The sequence below is a fragment of the Zonotrichia albicollis genome, chromosome 10 (assembly GCF_047830755.1).
Source record: "Zonotrichia albicollis isolate bZonAlb1 chromosome 10, bZonAlb1.hap1, whole genome shotgun sequence".
Lineage (NCBI taxonomy): Eukaryota > Metazoa > Chordata > Aves > Passeriformes > Passerellidae > Zonotrichia > Zonotrichia albicollis.
Genome location: NC_133828.1, coordinates 25,645,042 through 25,659,276, shown reverse-complemented (window position 1 = coordinate 25,659,276; position 14,235 = coordinate 25,645,042). Strand labels below are relative to the sequence as shown.

General features: G+C 37.9%; 1 protein-coding gene across 3 annotated transcripts in view; it reads right to left on the bottom strand.

The window, feature by feature from the left end:
• GPR155 (G protein-coupled receptor 155) overlaps positions 1–14,135 on the bottom strand; it is a 31,119-nt gene extending 16,984 nt beyond the window's left edge. The window contains exons 1-7 of one of the 3 annotated variants that reach the window (XM_074548459.1): positions 13,901–14,135; positions 9,288–9,793; positions 5,457–5,856; positions 3,968–4,133; positions 2,637–2,792; positions 1,565–1,648; positions 174–294 (exon numbers count right to left, since the gene is read on the bottom strand). In XM_074548459.1, the coding sequence (XP_074404560.1) occupies positions 174–294; positions 1,565–1,648; positions 2,637–2,792; positions 3,968–4,133; positions 5,457–5,856; positions 9,288–9,747 (1,387 nt within the window). In that variant the 5' untranslated portion in view covers positions 9,748–9,793; positions 13,901–14,135. The remainder of the gene's footprint in view (positions 1–173; positions 295–1,564; positions 1,649–2,636; positions 2,793–3,967; positions 4,134–5,456; positions 5,857–9,287; positions 9,794–13,900) is intronic. The other 2 variants (XM_005484079.4, XM_005484078.3) reach the window with 2 other exon arrangements.
• Between the last annotated feature and the right edge of the window lie 100 nt (positions 14,136–14,235).

Genomic DNA, 14,235 nt, shown 5'->3' with positions numbered 1-14,235 from the left:
TCCAATAGCAGCAGCAGTGCCTAACACTAAACCTCAGCACAACTTCCAGATATCCCCATTTGTAGAAATACAAACTAGTGAAAGGAACAAGTACTCTGAAGAATATAATTAACATTATTTCAGGCCATTAATCTTTCACTTCACTACCTTGGCCCTGCCTAGGAAAATCATACCTGTCCATAGGTAGGTGCTGTAAAGTGAGCTGTAGAGGAATATAAATACGAGGATCTGGATGGTGATGTCTTTCTCTTTAACAGTGAAATTCCACGCCACCATTCCAATGCAAGCAATAAACTGGAAAGAAAAGTAAGATACCACCATTCAAGCCAGGAAAGCAGAACGACAAAAAAACCCCAAAAACTGAACAGAGAGCTATATACCTGCAGTAAGCTTTAAACTCCACCCCCAGATGCACTGGAGAGTGATTTTATGAACTGGATACTTCATTTAGTAGCAAAGTACTGCCACAATAAATTCAGTATTGCAGCTGTAACACTTGACTATGCTACTTTATTTTCAGGAGGGTTTTTTGACAGCAAGTATACAGCTCATATAAACTAGGAGTAAGGCAAATCAAGTAAACACCCAACTTTATATACCTTATTCTAAGTAAATGGTGATGGTTTTGGCAAGTACAAACCATTTACCTAAAATTATTTGCAATGAAACTGAGGTTAATTGGTATTGGTTCAGCCAAGAATTACAACAGTTGTCACACAGTGATATTGCATATATGATAATTTTAACACTGAAGGAATCTGAAAAGATAGGGTGAAGTATTGTGGAAACTGTAACAAAATACTTCCATTTTTTTAAGTTCATCTTAGCTAGCTTTGTTGGTACAGAACAGAAGCAACTGCAGTTATCATACATGACATTTTTAGATGTGACTCCGTGATCAGATTAAAAAAAAAAAACAAACAACTACAGAACACTTCAGAAAGCACTACCACAGAGATGTTATAGAAGCACAGGCTGTTCCAGTTGTGCAGTTGACTTCAAGAGAATAAGGAGCATGTACTCTGTAGCTCTCTCTCTCAGATTAAATAACAATTAAAATTAATCCAGAGCCACTTGGCTTTAGCCTTCCCTAGCCACCAGCCATACATCCCCATACATCCTTGCACAGCACTTGCACCTGCTGATCTCTCTGCAAGAGCTTCAGGGACATAAACCAGCACAGGGATTATTTTTCTATTTAGCCCCTTGAATAGGGTTACTGTAGAGTCAAACACAGGCTGCTGCTCCTGGCATTGCTTCAGATGGGCATAATTGAAACAGAAGTGCTCTCAACAGTATTGGGCAATAACTAAGAAAACAGCTCAGAAGCCACTCTCTGTTCTGATTGTTTATAGTTCTGTTTAGGAATCACAGCGCCCACATTAACTATCACTTTCTTCAAGGGTGTATTTCACAGCACTGAAATTGTTTAGACAAGTCACACATTAAATTCACCTGCCCTCCACAGTTTGCTATAAAGATCTTACTGTAAAAATCAAACTTCCAAAATTGTTAAAAACTTAAACCCTAAACCTCACACAACAGCATTCTCCTTACTACTGACCTGAGCAACAAGTAGATTTGTTGTAATCATATGAGGAATCTGTTTGTATTTCTTACTCAGAACAACAACAGTAAGAGACCAGGTCTGTAACATACAAGAAGAAAAATTAATTTAAGAATAAAACAAAACCCAAAAGAACAAGATGAGTATTCTGGCAGATGATGGTGAAATTAAATATACAACAGATCTTAGCAACATGACTGCTACAATATGCTGCTAGCCCCTTTGCCTCAGCAGCTGTGGTCACAAAAAGCATCTTGGTGCTTTCATGTTGGTGAAGTATTTCCTGTAAAGACCAAGCATTTGCCTGGAGCATGCAGAAACCTGTTAGTTCCTCAGGACACAAATGACCACAGTGTAGCCTGGCAATTTAGAATTTAAAATCCACATCCCCTGAATCTCCCAAAATTATCTGACCAGCAAGAGTTAGCATTCACTTCTGGCTTCCCTTCAGGCAGAGTTTCAAGACAAGAGGACTTCAGTGAGACAACAACTTCAGAAAATTCCAACTCCTTCCAACATGCATGATTTTATTTTAAAAAAGCAAATAAAGTAATCATACTATCTGTACTTTCTATAAAACCAAAACAAAATTGACATTGGACTTCGGGATTATCAACTCTGTTTTTAAGAAAATAATTTCTAGTAAAGGAATTTGATAAACATAAATTTTTCAGGTTAAACTATTTCATTAATGCTCATTAAGACTTCATTAAACAAATATGCACCGACATTTCTGGAGCTGAAGTTTGTACACAGCCTTCATTACTGTGATATCCAAGCAGCTCACTTGGCTTGATGTAACCAGCCTCTGTGGTGTAAGCTAGTACTTGAATTCCCCCACACCCTGTTATTAAAACAAGAAAACAAACCTAACAAAAACCCTCTCAAGCTCTGCACCGAACGGTCTAATTCAGTCACTCATCTTTCTGTACAGTGAAGCTTTGCAGCAGCCCCACTGCCTACTCAGGCTGTTTAACTCCTTCCTGCCCCTGTGCTGAGGATGCTGAGGATGTGATGAGGAAGCAGCGCTGCTGCAGTGACACAGCCGGGCTGCCCCGGCAGCGCGTACCAGAGAGATGAGGCTGATGATGCTGATGTCAAAGCTGACGTTCTGCAGGGCAGCTGCCAGGGGGTTGGGGTCCATGGAAGGGATGGTCAGCAGCCAGGCAGAAACGTACATGATGGGGGCAGACACAAACGTGCTGATCACCATGCCTGAGGTAATCTGCCAAGAGTCAAACAGGAACAGCAACCGCGTCAATCGCATCTCAGGGTAAATAATCTGCTTTCAGGAATACAACAACTGGCAAAATTGGACCTTTGAATTAAACATACCTAGAACTTTCACAAATAATGAATTGTTTCAATAACAAATTATTTAGAATTTGAGCCAGAAAGTATCTGGTTTATACACAGAGCTAAACTGAAAATTTTAACAAGCTTCTGAAATAGCAGGAGTCGAGTCTCCTACTGCAGATTTCTACAGAGCTTTTTCATGGGCATCAAATAAACTAATAACTGCTGTCCAGGGGTAAATTCACACTGTCACAATTTGCTTTTGGATATAAACATTCACACAATAAATAACTAAAAAAAACATGTAGCTATGCAAATATTAATATGCACCAATTCATGAGAAAAAACCATATATATTTACAAGTGATTTCTAGTTTGGCTTCTCATTGTCTTTCTACAATTTGCACAGTGATGGAAATATGAGTTGTTACTCATACTAGAGACTCTGCTTTAAAGAAATTTCCAGAGGTTAAAATTCTATCTTGCAAGATTTACTTTTATTATCCTTTTTTCTTAAAAAAAATACATCTAAACAACTCCAAAACAGAAACCACTAAAAACAATGAAAATCAACAAAAGTGTGTTAATGTCACTTCAAGTGGAAGAAACAATTCTAAATTTTTTTTAAGTCAAAAAGGTATCCTCTACTATGTACATATAAAGTAAAATGCTTTCTATCACAAGATTTAACTGAAGGGCAGCACAATGAATCACTTAAAGCCTAAGATCTTCCATAAATTTTCAGCTATGACACTATTCTTACTGAAGTCAGTAATATAATTTATTTTTTCCCCTACAAAAACATCTCAAAGATAAAATCGTTGGAAAAAACCAGACTAAAACACAACCCCAAAAAACAAGAGAGATACAAATTCCTTATATCTGAAGTTATCCTATCTCTTCCTACTAGAGTCACAAATGAAAAAAAAAAAGGATGAGGACTATCAAGACACTTAAGACATCAGAAAAGATCCTGAGATTACAAGTAATTCTAAGATATCTATACTTCAGAAAAGCAAATTCTTCAAGCCTACTTATTTTTTTATTTAATCAAAGAAGTTAAGCTCAAAGCTAGGACATATTTGGAAAAGTTTAACTACATACAATTCCTACTTCCATGTTAAATTGACTTGCAAATATTGCAACACCAGGTGCTGCTGGAAAAACTCCATAAAGAAATGCATAGTTTGATAAACTGGTGTGATTGACCACGTTGTCAGTCTTGTCCAAGAGCTCCACCATCTCTCTGCAGAGAAATGGCAACATGAGCCTGAAAGAAAAGGGGAAAAAGTAATTGAAAAAATATTACTCAACCTACAATAGACTCTCTTTACCCAGAAAATGAATAAAAAGGAAATTTAAGGCTTTGAATACTACTTATGAAAAGCAAAATACTGACATCACTTTGAATGATTGCTTTTATTGTTATCAAAATATTTCCCAGCTGCTTAAAAATCTTCCATCACAAATTACTTTAAAATAAGGAGGACAAACATATCAACAAACTCAGGTACAGAAGCAGCTTCCCTGACTATGTAGACACATTCTTTGTACAAACTTCAAATTTAGAATGCCAAGACATTAAAAACTCTCTCAATTTACAGCTGTTACAGTAATAGTAGCTGTAAGCAGTCAGCAGCTCTGAAATTCAGTCCACCTTTGTGCAAGCTGTCTGAAATATAATAAGGGCTCATGCTTAAGTATCCCATGCCAAAAGTTCTGGCCAGCAAACCAGTGACATCAAGGCTATTTCAGCCATAGCCCAGATCTCACACAGACTCAATGTAAATCTTACATAGGCCCACAGTAAACTAAGTGGTAACATTAAAACCCAGTGTTTTTCACACTTTTTTCATTACAAAGTTTGTCATTAAGCTGGTTTACAGACTAGGTCTTTAGCTTTAAGGGTTAGTTGTACTTGATAATGAAATGCACCTTCAAATTTTACAATATAAACTTAAAACCCAAACATTCTATTAAGTTAATTGTAGTTCTGTAGGAAATAAAATATTTTATATTAAATAAATATTCCCTGAAATATATTCAAGGGAAGATTATGGTAGTACAAGTTCTAAACAGAACTTGGCATTTATTCATGCTTAAAAGTCAAGCAGTTTTAGAGCATGAAGTGACCATTTTTATGCTCTTCCAGTATAGTTTCAAAGACCTATAGATAAAATAAGGAGAAACAACTCATTTAAAGATGCACTGCTTAAGCCAAATAAAATACAAATACTAATCTTATATATTCAAACTCACTACTACCTATTTATTCAGTAAATTTTGATTTAAGCTACTAATTCCCCAAATACCCAATTCACGACAGATGGCCTGTAGGCAGTCCATGAAGGCACAGCACCTCTGAATTTCTTTCTCTGCAGAGCCTGACAACAGGTTTCTAGTCTATTAAATTTCCTTTAAAAATTAACAGCTGTATTTTATCAAAGAGTTTGGGAAGGACTCACTCAAATTCTGGGAGTGAAATGTTTTTTTTTTAACATAATGTTTTTGAGAGAAAAGCCATCTGACCTGGGTATTCAGAGCTTAAAACATCTAGAGAACAGAAGTATAAAAATACATAAACTGAACTTACAGTTTGGCTGTGATGAGAAGGATCAGTGCAACAAACATACCCTTTGTCAGTTTTTTTGTTTGTCCCACCATGGTCAGTCCAAGGTAAAAAAGTGCAGAGCCAGAAAACGAACTGCCCAGTCCATCAAGGAAGTTTTCAAGGTATTCAGGAATTTTCTGGCCAAGAATAAAATTTGAGGCAATTCCTATGAAGACCATGAATACAATTGGGTTCTGCAAAACTCGGAGGAGTGCTAGGCCCACGATTTTGATTTTGCTCTGTGACACAGTGCGATTATTCCTCCACTTCTGGATTTCACAGAAGATAAACCCCAGGGGGTTTAGCATCATAAGAGATATTGGAGCCACTAGGTAAATGTACTGGAGATACTCTGGGTAAGTGTTTTGATATAAAGCTTCAACTAGAAGACAGAAAATGAAGAGTTATGAGTGGTAACACTTCAGCAGAAAAATACATTGAATTACTGAAATTAAATTTTGCTCTCTCAAAACTAAAGAAAATTATTTAAGTTTCCTCCAGAAGGAACTGAAGCAATCAATAACAATCAATATAAGATAATGCAGGAAGAGAAGTATGTCCTATCATATTAGGCAACAGTTATCTAAAGAACACATTAAAGACCAAAGATTAACTATCCAATGCTATTAATCATCCTACAATTAGCAACCATAAACAGAAAAAAAGAAAGAAAACAAAGTAACAATTCTATGTTTCCTTTGAGTCATCCCAAATGCTGGAAAAATTTTGGCTTTATTTCTGACTTGCTTTTCCTCCCCAGAAACACGACAGTTGGGGAGAATTAAAGGCACCTTTGCAGGATACAAGTTGCTTCCCATCTTGAGGGAGTCTCAATTCTTTGGAGTTTAATCAGTTCTCAATGGGTAAGCCAGGTGTGATCTTTCTACATTGATTCATTACAACACAACAAAGCAACAACTGGGAAAAAATTTTCTGACATAATTATTGGTTCATTCTCTGGGACTACTTAGGACAAGAGTTACTTGCTGTAGTTATGGTCCCTCAAGGAAGTCCAACTCAAGCTTTTGCCTTCATTACTAGTACATATTTCTGAGTCAAAGAAGAATTGCTTCTTATTTCAAGTTTGTACTAAAGGCACTTCAAAAATAATGAAAATGTTTTGGAAACATATAAAAGATTCAATTCTAATGTGAATTAAAAAAACCCCAATGCTTTAAAAGTAGTATGTTCTCTTTTACCTGACTTACAATTCTTACATTTAATAACATTTTGTTATTAGTAATTATCAATAATATGCTATAGTTATTAACAGTATGTCAATTATAATACATGTATATATAGTTAATTCTATCATAATTATTACAAATAATATGTATTAGATATATACTATACAATTCATAATTATTAATAACAACATTATTAACCTTTTTTGAAAAAGTTTTTCCTTGTGACTACATTTTTCAAAATCCAAAGAGTTTTACCTTTGTATTACTTAAGCCTCTGGAATGAGAGGAACTTCCAAATGCTAAATCAGCACTCACTTTTGAACAGTCTCCTCTTTACAGCAAATAAACTGACATTCTCAACTAGCTGATTTCTTATATATATAAAAAAAGGCACCAAAGGCATTTTTACTTTTACAGGCCATTATTAAAGTACATGTAGAAGAACTACCTGTTCTAAATACTAAAATCCTAAATAGACTGCTGAACAGAAGTACCAGGTTTGGGGTTAGTTACTGCATTGAATAAGCCAGTTTTAAGCACTAAACACAACCTGCTAATCAAAACCACTTTAAACATGCTGGACACTTTTTATGCAAACAGTTTTTTTCCTAAAACCTCAAACCTGAGACTGATGTTTTATATTGCTTTATACAGAATGCCCATGTCACTCAAACACAACTCCACCCAAGTCACGTGTAATTAACGTCTGAGTGAAAAATTTTAAAAACCTCTACATTCTGGTAAAGTGAATCTGCATACTTAAGACAATAACTTAAGGTCTATATGTACTTTAATTCATGTATAAGGTTAGAATGCATTTTACTGGGTACAAAAAATTGAGTTATAATATTGAGTCAATGAGTGGAAAAAAAATAAGACATCAGTCTTACAGAATCCTTAACACAGTAAAAATAATCCACAACTTCTATCACTAATTAAAAGTTTTCTTTTTATTTATATCATTATGCCTGCTTGCTGATTGTAACAAAAAACTGAAATCAAATATACTTTAGTTTTTTAAAGAATCAATTCTCCATGTCCCAGCTGCTCAGAAGTACAGATAAAGCACACACTAGTTGTCCATGCTTAATACAATGAGTATGATTGAAGTCACAGTGACTGTCACCCACACAGCACCTCTGTACACCAACATACAGCTCTAGAGAACACCTGAATCTGTTTGTCAGACTTGTATCATTATTACCCTGCAATTAAAACCCCCAAAGCTTTTTATCATAGTAATTCTGACTACATCAGGGGTGAGCTAACAAACCTCTCTGCTAGTTGGTTCTTTTTCACCCCAACATCACTTTTTAATCTAGAACTATCAAAACCATGATAATAGAAAAACAGTGACAAGCTTCAAAAATTTGACCCACATTTTGATTTTGCTATGTGCAAGTCTTTTCAAACAGCAAAAAAGAGCATAGTAAAGAAATAATACATAATAATAGTAATATATTAAAGAAATTACATGGGATGAAGACTCAGGAATTGTTAAGAGTTCAAAATACCTTTTTAAATAGTGTTGGTTTAATGCATAATTTGCCAATATTGATTTTTTTCCTTTACAAATTTCCACTGCTACAGCATTTAAAAATATTTTTTCATTAAAAGATCAGGCTTTGTTCAAAACACTACCTCTACCACATAAAAACAGCGAGGCATTCTTTGTTGTCCAGTTCTGCAAACACTTCAGAGACACTTGGGTAATATTTTACTAATAGCAAAAAGTTTGCACAGGTGACAGCATGAACCCAACACCAGTGAAAATTTGGGGATGGGAGAAGGGAAAGGACAAGAGGAAATAAACTTCAAGAGCCTACAATGTTTCTGTTGCAGTAACTATTCCAGTAAAGCTTTAAATGGCATAGATTTTGTCAATATCATACATAGAAAAAATATAAATCATATCTTATAAATCATGGAGTACCTGAAGAAATATGCAGTCTTACAAGAAAGTAAAAGCTGAAAGAATGTTTTAACCAGGATACAATGGCAATACATTCAGAGACCCCCAAAATACATATATTTAAAAAAAGAGAAACTTTAATTGGCATCTAAAATGCATACCAACAAACAAAGATATAATTCTCACAGCCCCATTTGTGGCATACTTCTGATTTCATTCAAGAGGAATAAATCTCAGAAAACGCAACCGAGGGAAACACAGTATTTTCATTTTTAAAAGAGTATTCAATTGCATTTGTCTAAATTTTATATATATCAAGCAAATTTGAAGAGAATAAGAAATATTGAGGATTCTCCTGAACATGCTGCCTTGGAATAATGAGAAGGATACTGTTAACTCCTACAGTAATCCAAAATATGGATCTACTTGTTACATATAATCTGGAATTGCATATTTGACGTTGCCTTTGTAATTCTATTTTCAATTCTGTAATCAAACATCTTGGTTTTTGTTTTGCTAGAACCAACTTGCTCTCTTTTTTTGGTTTAATCTTTCCTAGATGATGAGCAGTCTCAAAGAGAATTTGAGAGGCACTTCAGAAATTATTTCAATTGCATGGAACTTCAATTCAGAAGTCAATTTCAAATTATGGAAACATAAAAGCAAACATGTCTAGAACAGTGACAATAATTTTAAAGAAGAAAACATACTCACCTATTGGATATCCCAATGCAAAGTCATTGCTTTGTGTAGCAAAAATAGGGAACAAACCTGCTTTGCTAAATCGGTTCTCAGGACTGGCTACTAACAACGTTAAAACACAGACTAAAAAAAACACAGCAGCTTTGGCAATTAAAACACTGTACAGGAAGGACCAATTCACATTTGAAAAATTAAGTACCACCATGTTTTTGAACAGTAAAGCCGGGAGTGCAAAACGGGACACAAAATTTCCCAGTCCTTTGGCCTGAGTTGATGTGATAATGTTGGCTCTTCCTGCTATGTAGCCACAAAGAATGATTCCAAAGCATTCCAACAGGGCTGGGAAAAGCCTGCTTATTGACATAGAAGGGGGATCGCTGGTGGTATTGAGTCCAGCTTGTCCAGGCAAAGAAAGAGACATGTTAGCTGAAGATGAGAGGTTCTTTGCAGTGAAATCTGAATAGCTATCCATTTCCTCTGATCGCCTCTTCCAAAAGAAGAGTATGAAATGATCTCATCTGTAAAAGGAACCAAAGTACACTTATTAACTTTATTCCTTTAAGTACAAGCTTATGCCGTCTTAAATTATTACTAAATGGACAACAGGAATAGCCCCTACAAGAACTGAGCATCAGGAAAGAAAGATAAATGTGATGAAGAATCAAAGCTTCTCCACTCTGATACAAAAACATTTGGCAAGGTCCCCTTTAACTTCCAGAAAAATTTAGAGTTTAAATTATCATATCACCCCTGAAGTTTGTACCTTGCTTCGTGCAACTTTGACCTCTCCCAACATTTCAATATCATGTGCTAATGACAGACTTTTCAGTCAGCAAAGAATCCACAGATGACACAGCAGCCAGTGATCTAATTCATTGCACTAGACCTGACCCATATTTCTACATACAATTCTTTAGGTCTGGACCAGGGAAATTTAAGCATGCATGAAGCATTTATGTACAACAGAAATATCTGCTGACCCCCTTCCTCACTTGGTAGCAGCAATTGCCTTTGGAAGGGCTGATTACAACACCACAGGTTCTATATGCAAGCAGACATGTAAAGTCTACAAATCAGATGAGAAGAGTGGATATCAAACACAAATATTCATTGGTCAATAGCAAGGTCCTGCCAGAAACAGATATGGCTTTGGCAATATAGCTCTGAAACCCATGCAGTCCATCAGGTAACTGATGCACAAAGTTCTGACATGACTAAATCCTGAAGTACTTTGTTTAGGAAGTCAAGATGACTTACCTCACTTGCAGGGATAGAAACTAAGGCAAGGGTGAACAGATTTCCCTAAGCTATTTAAGGTATCCCCTAAAGTATTTAAGGTAAAGTCAAAATTGCCAAGTCCCAAGCAATGCTTTGTACAGCACAATCTGTGCAAATTAGCAACTGGTTTAAGAATCTTCCCAACCTTTTTCTATCCTATCCACAGGGAACACAAAACACAGCAGCCACGTAAATAAGCAAGTAAATCAAGTCAATGCAAAGGTGAGGTCTTGTAAGGTCTGTTTCACACCCTGGCATCCAGCATATAAATATTCACAAGCTTCAACTCTTTGACTCATGACTTATTTATGCCTGAGGCTTTTGGTAAGCACTTCTGGTAATTCATCTGGACTGAGCTGCTGCATCATCCGGATCTGTCTAGCAGCCTTGGATATCCCTTCTCCCAAGGAAAATGAGTCGCACTCCAAGTAGGGCTTATTTTAAAGGCTTTACTTTCTTATATTATAGATGATGAATTAGCTTAGACTTATTTGGACCAGGAACTCAATGTATTATTTGCTACAGAACAATGGGAAAACTTGCAAGAAATGAAGCAAACAAACCATTTCTTCTACTAAAAAATTTAAGGATATTGTTGGAATTTGCAAAATGTTCAAAAGAGGACCACAGACAGATTTCCAACACTGAATTCTTGAAAGAAATCAGCCACATTCTACACTAGCTGCAAGGTAAAAAGCAGGTTTTCAGCACAGCCCCATGTAAAATTCTCCAAGCTTACAGCACTGCACAGAGGTAAGGCTCCCAGAAGTGCAATGTGTTCAACCTACTCACGGCTCTCTCAAGGTATTTTTCTTCAGCAATAAGATACAGCTGAAACTTTTTTAACCAAATACAACATTTGATCTGTAGTAGGAGTGTAGTACAGCCATATCTATCCCTAAATTCTAGCATTCCTTCTCCTGTGCCTTCCTATTCAAGGCTAATGACAAGCCTCTCTTCCTTCTATATAAAAATCATTATTTCTCTTCACAAAATTGGTACAAAATGTAAATCCCTTATCTTCCTCACTTGATCAAAACTGACATGGATACACACCCACACAACTCTAACCATCATTTGTAAGAGCGATAGATAGAGAGATAGATAGATAGATAGATAGACAGACAGACATAGATTCCTGCAGCCTTCCTTCAACTTCATTACAAGGGAGCCTGTCAAGTCATACAGGACAAATTTTTGGTAAACCACAAGAGTTTCAAAGAGAAGAACTTCATTACAGTAAAAGCTGCTCCTGGCACTCCCCAGAGGGCTTTGAGAGTGAATCATCTCTTCAGCTCGAGAGCCATGCACATCCCAAACCCTTCATATTTAACACAGAGCATCTATTGCCAAGCAGTGTTTTCCAGAAATGCACACTTTCGCATTCTGCTTAACACAGTGAGTACATCTCAGCTCTCTTTGCTCTATAGGATACAGACATTTATATAACTGTTGTGAGATTATGTAATGACTAATCACAGATTTAATATACAGCCTTGTTACACCTCAGGCTTATCCCAAACTAGCATCTCACAAGAGAGAAATTATTTTCAATTCAGAGTTCTTAATGAAATCAGAGGTAATGATCTCATGTAAACCCAAAACCTGATATATTCTACACAGAAATTAGCTTGTTCTCATATGTTCTCATAGATGTAGCAAACTAACCAGACAAATGACACTAAAATAAGGAAATATAGTTGCAAGGGAAAGCACTTAGCTTTGACTCCATAGAACATATGATTTGTAGTTATCCCTTCAGGGTTTGAGGATTGAGATTTGAATCCTTGAGAACTCAGCCACAGCTGCATTTTTGGGAGCTGGAGGCCAATACAGACACAGCTTTTAGGAATAATACTGCCTCATCTGCTGTCGACTGTGCCAGGCAAGCATAGCTGCTTGCAGACAGACTGTCAGCTTGCACGAGAGGAAGCCTTGTATGAAGACCAACAATAGACACAGAGCAAATAACAAGTGCAGTTTAAACTTCCCACAAAACATTTCTCTTGTAGGTTGTCAATATTTGTAAATTCTTAAAATTCACCAGACCAGAAACTCAATTCTCCAGCAGCTGTGAGTTAAGCAACATCAGGTTCCTCTCCGAGTACAGAAAGAGAGAAACTGTCTCCTTCACCAAAGGAGGGGAAAACCCCTTTCATCTTCTTTTTCTAATGAAAGTCAAAGACAGCATGAGTCAATAAAAGAGATAACTTCAATGTATATCTCCCCTCTGGTCTCTCACTTTTAAGCTTCCAACTGATAATCACTCTCAGGATAATATGGTGACACTGGCAAGACCGTGCACATTGCTCATAAATTATATCCCACAACATGACCTACTTAAATGCAATGCAGAAACTCTCCTACTTTAACAAAAGGATGACACATTATTTTACTCAGGAAAATTATAATGGAATTGGGGTAGGAAGAGTTACCACTCGTAGCAGCTCTAATACCCCATTCTCAGCTAAGATAAGTGTGTACTACATGAACTTTCATGTAAAAATTTGTTAAGTCAAAGAGGAAGCAACTACAGGGAGATAAAATGATAAAAGTTAAGTGGGAAGAAGTGATTACCGCAGTTCCTAATTTTTGCAAGTTAACCACAATTTTTACTTTTCTCTTTATTGGGCTAAGAAAACAGAGAGAGAGAACAATATAGCAACAGCAATTAGCACAAGAAATGTGCCACCTATATCTGGAAACCCGGACAATGCCAGTTGTTTTTCACGACCACATTTCCTTTGCCATCCTTCTCCCAGGATGCCATTGCGGAAAGCCCCTGGCTGTGCAGCAGCCGCCCGCCCTGTGCACCTGGGGATGCTGAGGCCTGCCCGGAGCACACGGCTGGCACAGCTCACAGCAGCGCTTCAAGCTCCGCAAAACTTTGGCAGTGCAGCTCAGACAAGACCAAATGAAGCAAGAGCTGCCAGCGGCACCGAATGTCAACTCAGAAAATGAATGAAAAATATACCTCCACGTAATTTTCGCTTAAGCTGACATTGGGGCTTGTCGACAAATAGATATATACTTCTGAAGCACACAGCAAAACATTTTTCAAAAGGTAGATAACATTTTCTTGCCAGCACCCCTTTCAAAGCACCTCACTTGCACCACTTGCCAAAGCGGGATGTAAAATCCCTTGACTTGCAGCCAGAGAGCTAACACAAAACCAACGCCTCTCGCCTGCCCCTTCCCGGCCCATCGCTGCTGTCTTCCCATGGTCACCCCAGCTAGGAGCACACGGCATTTCAGTCAAAGATAAAAAACCAGCAGCACTGTCCTGCTTGACAGCTGCCTCAGCAGAAAACAGCGCCAGAAGCCGGGGAAAGGAGCGGGCAGCTTACCTACTCAGTTTTCGGTAGGCGCCTCCGCACCGGGGTGCGTGGGGAGGGTTTGTGCTCTGCCAAACTCAGAACCCCTCTAAGGCCGAGGCCGCCGGTACCGAGGCCAGGGAGGGGAGGTCTGGCCCGCCCCGGCCCGCCCCGCCAGCCACAGCCCCGCAGCCGCAGCCGGCGGAGCGCCGCGGGCGGGCGGGCTCCGGGCGGACCCCGGGCAGGCCGGGGCTGCGCGGCGGCGCGGCCGGGGGAGGGAGGGAGCAGCCGCAAGATGGCGGCTCGGCGGCCGCCGCGCGGGGGGCGGCCCGGGTCTCCGCCGCCGCCTCGGCCCCGGGGGCTTCCCC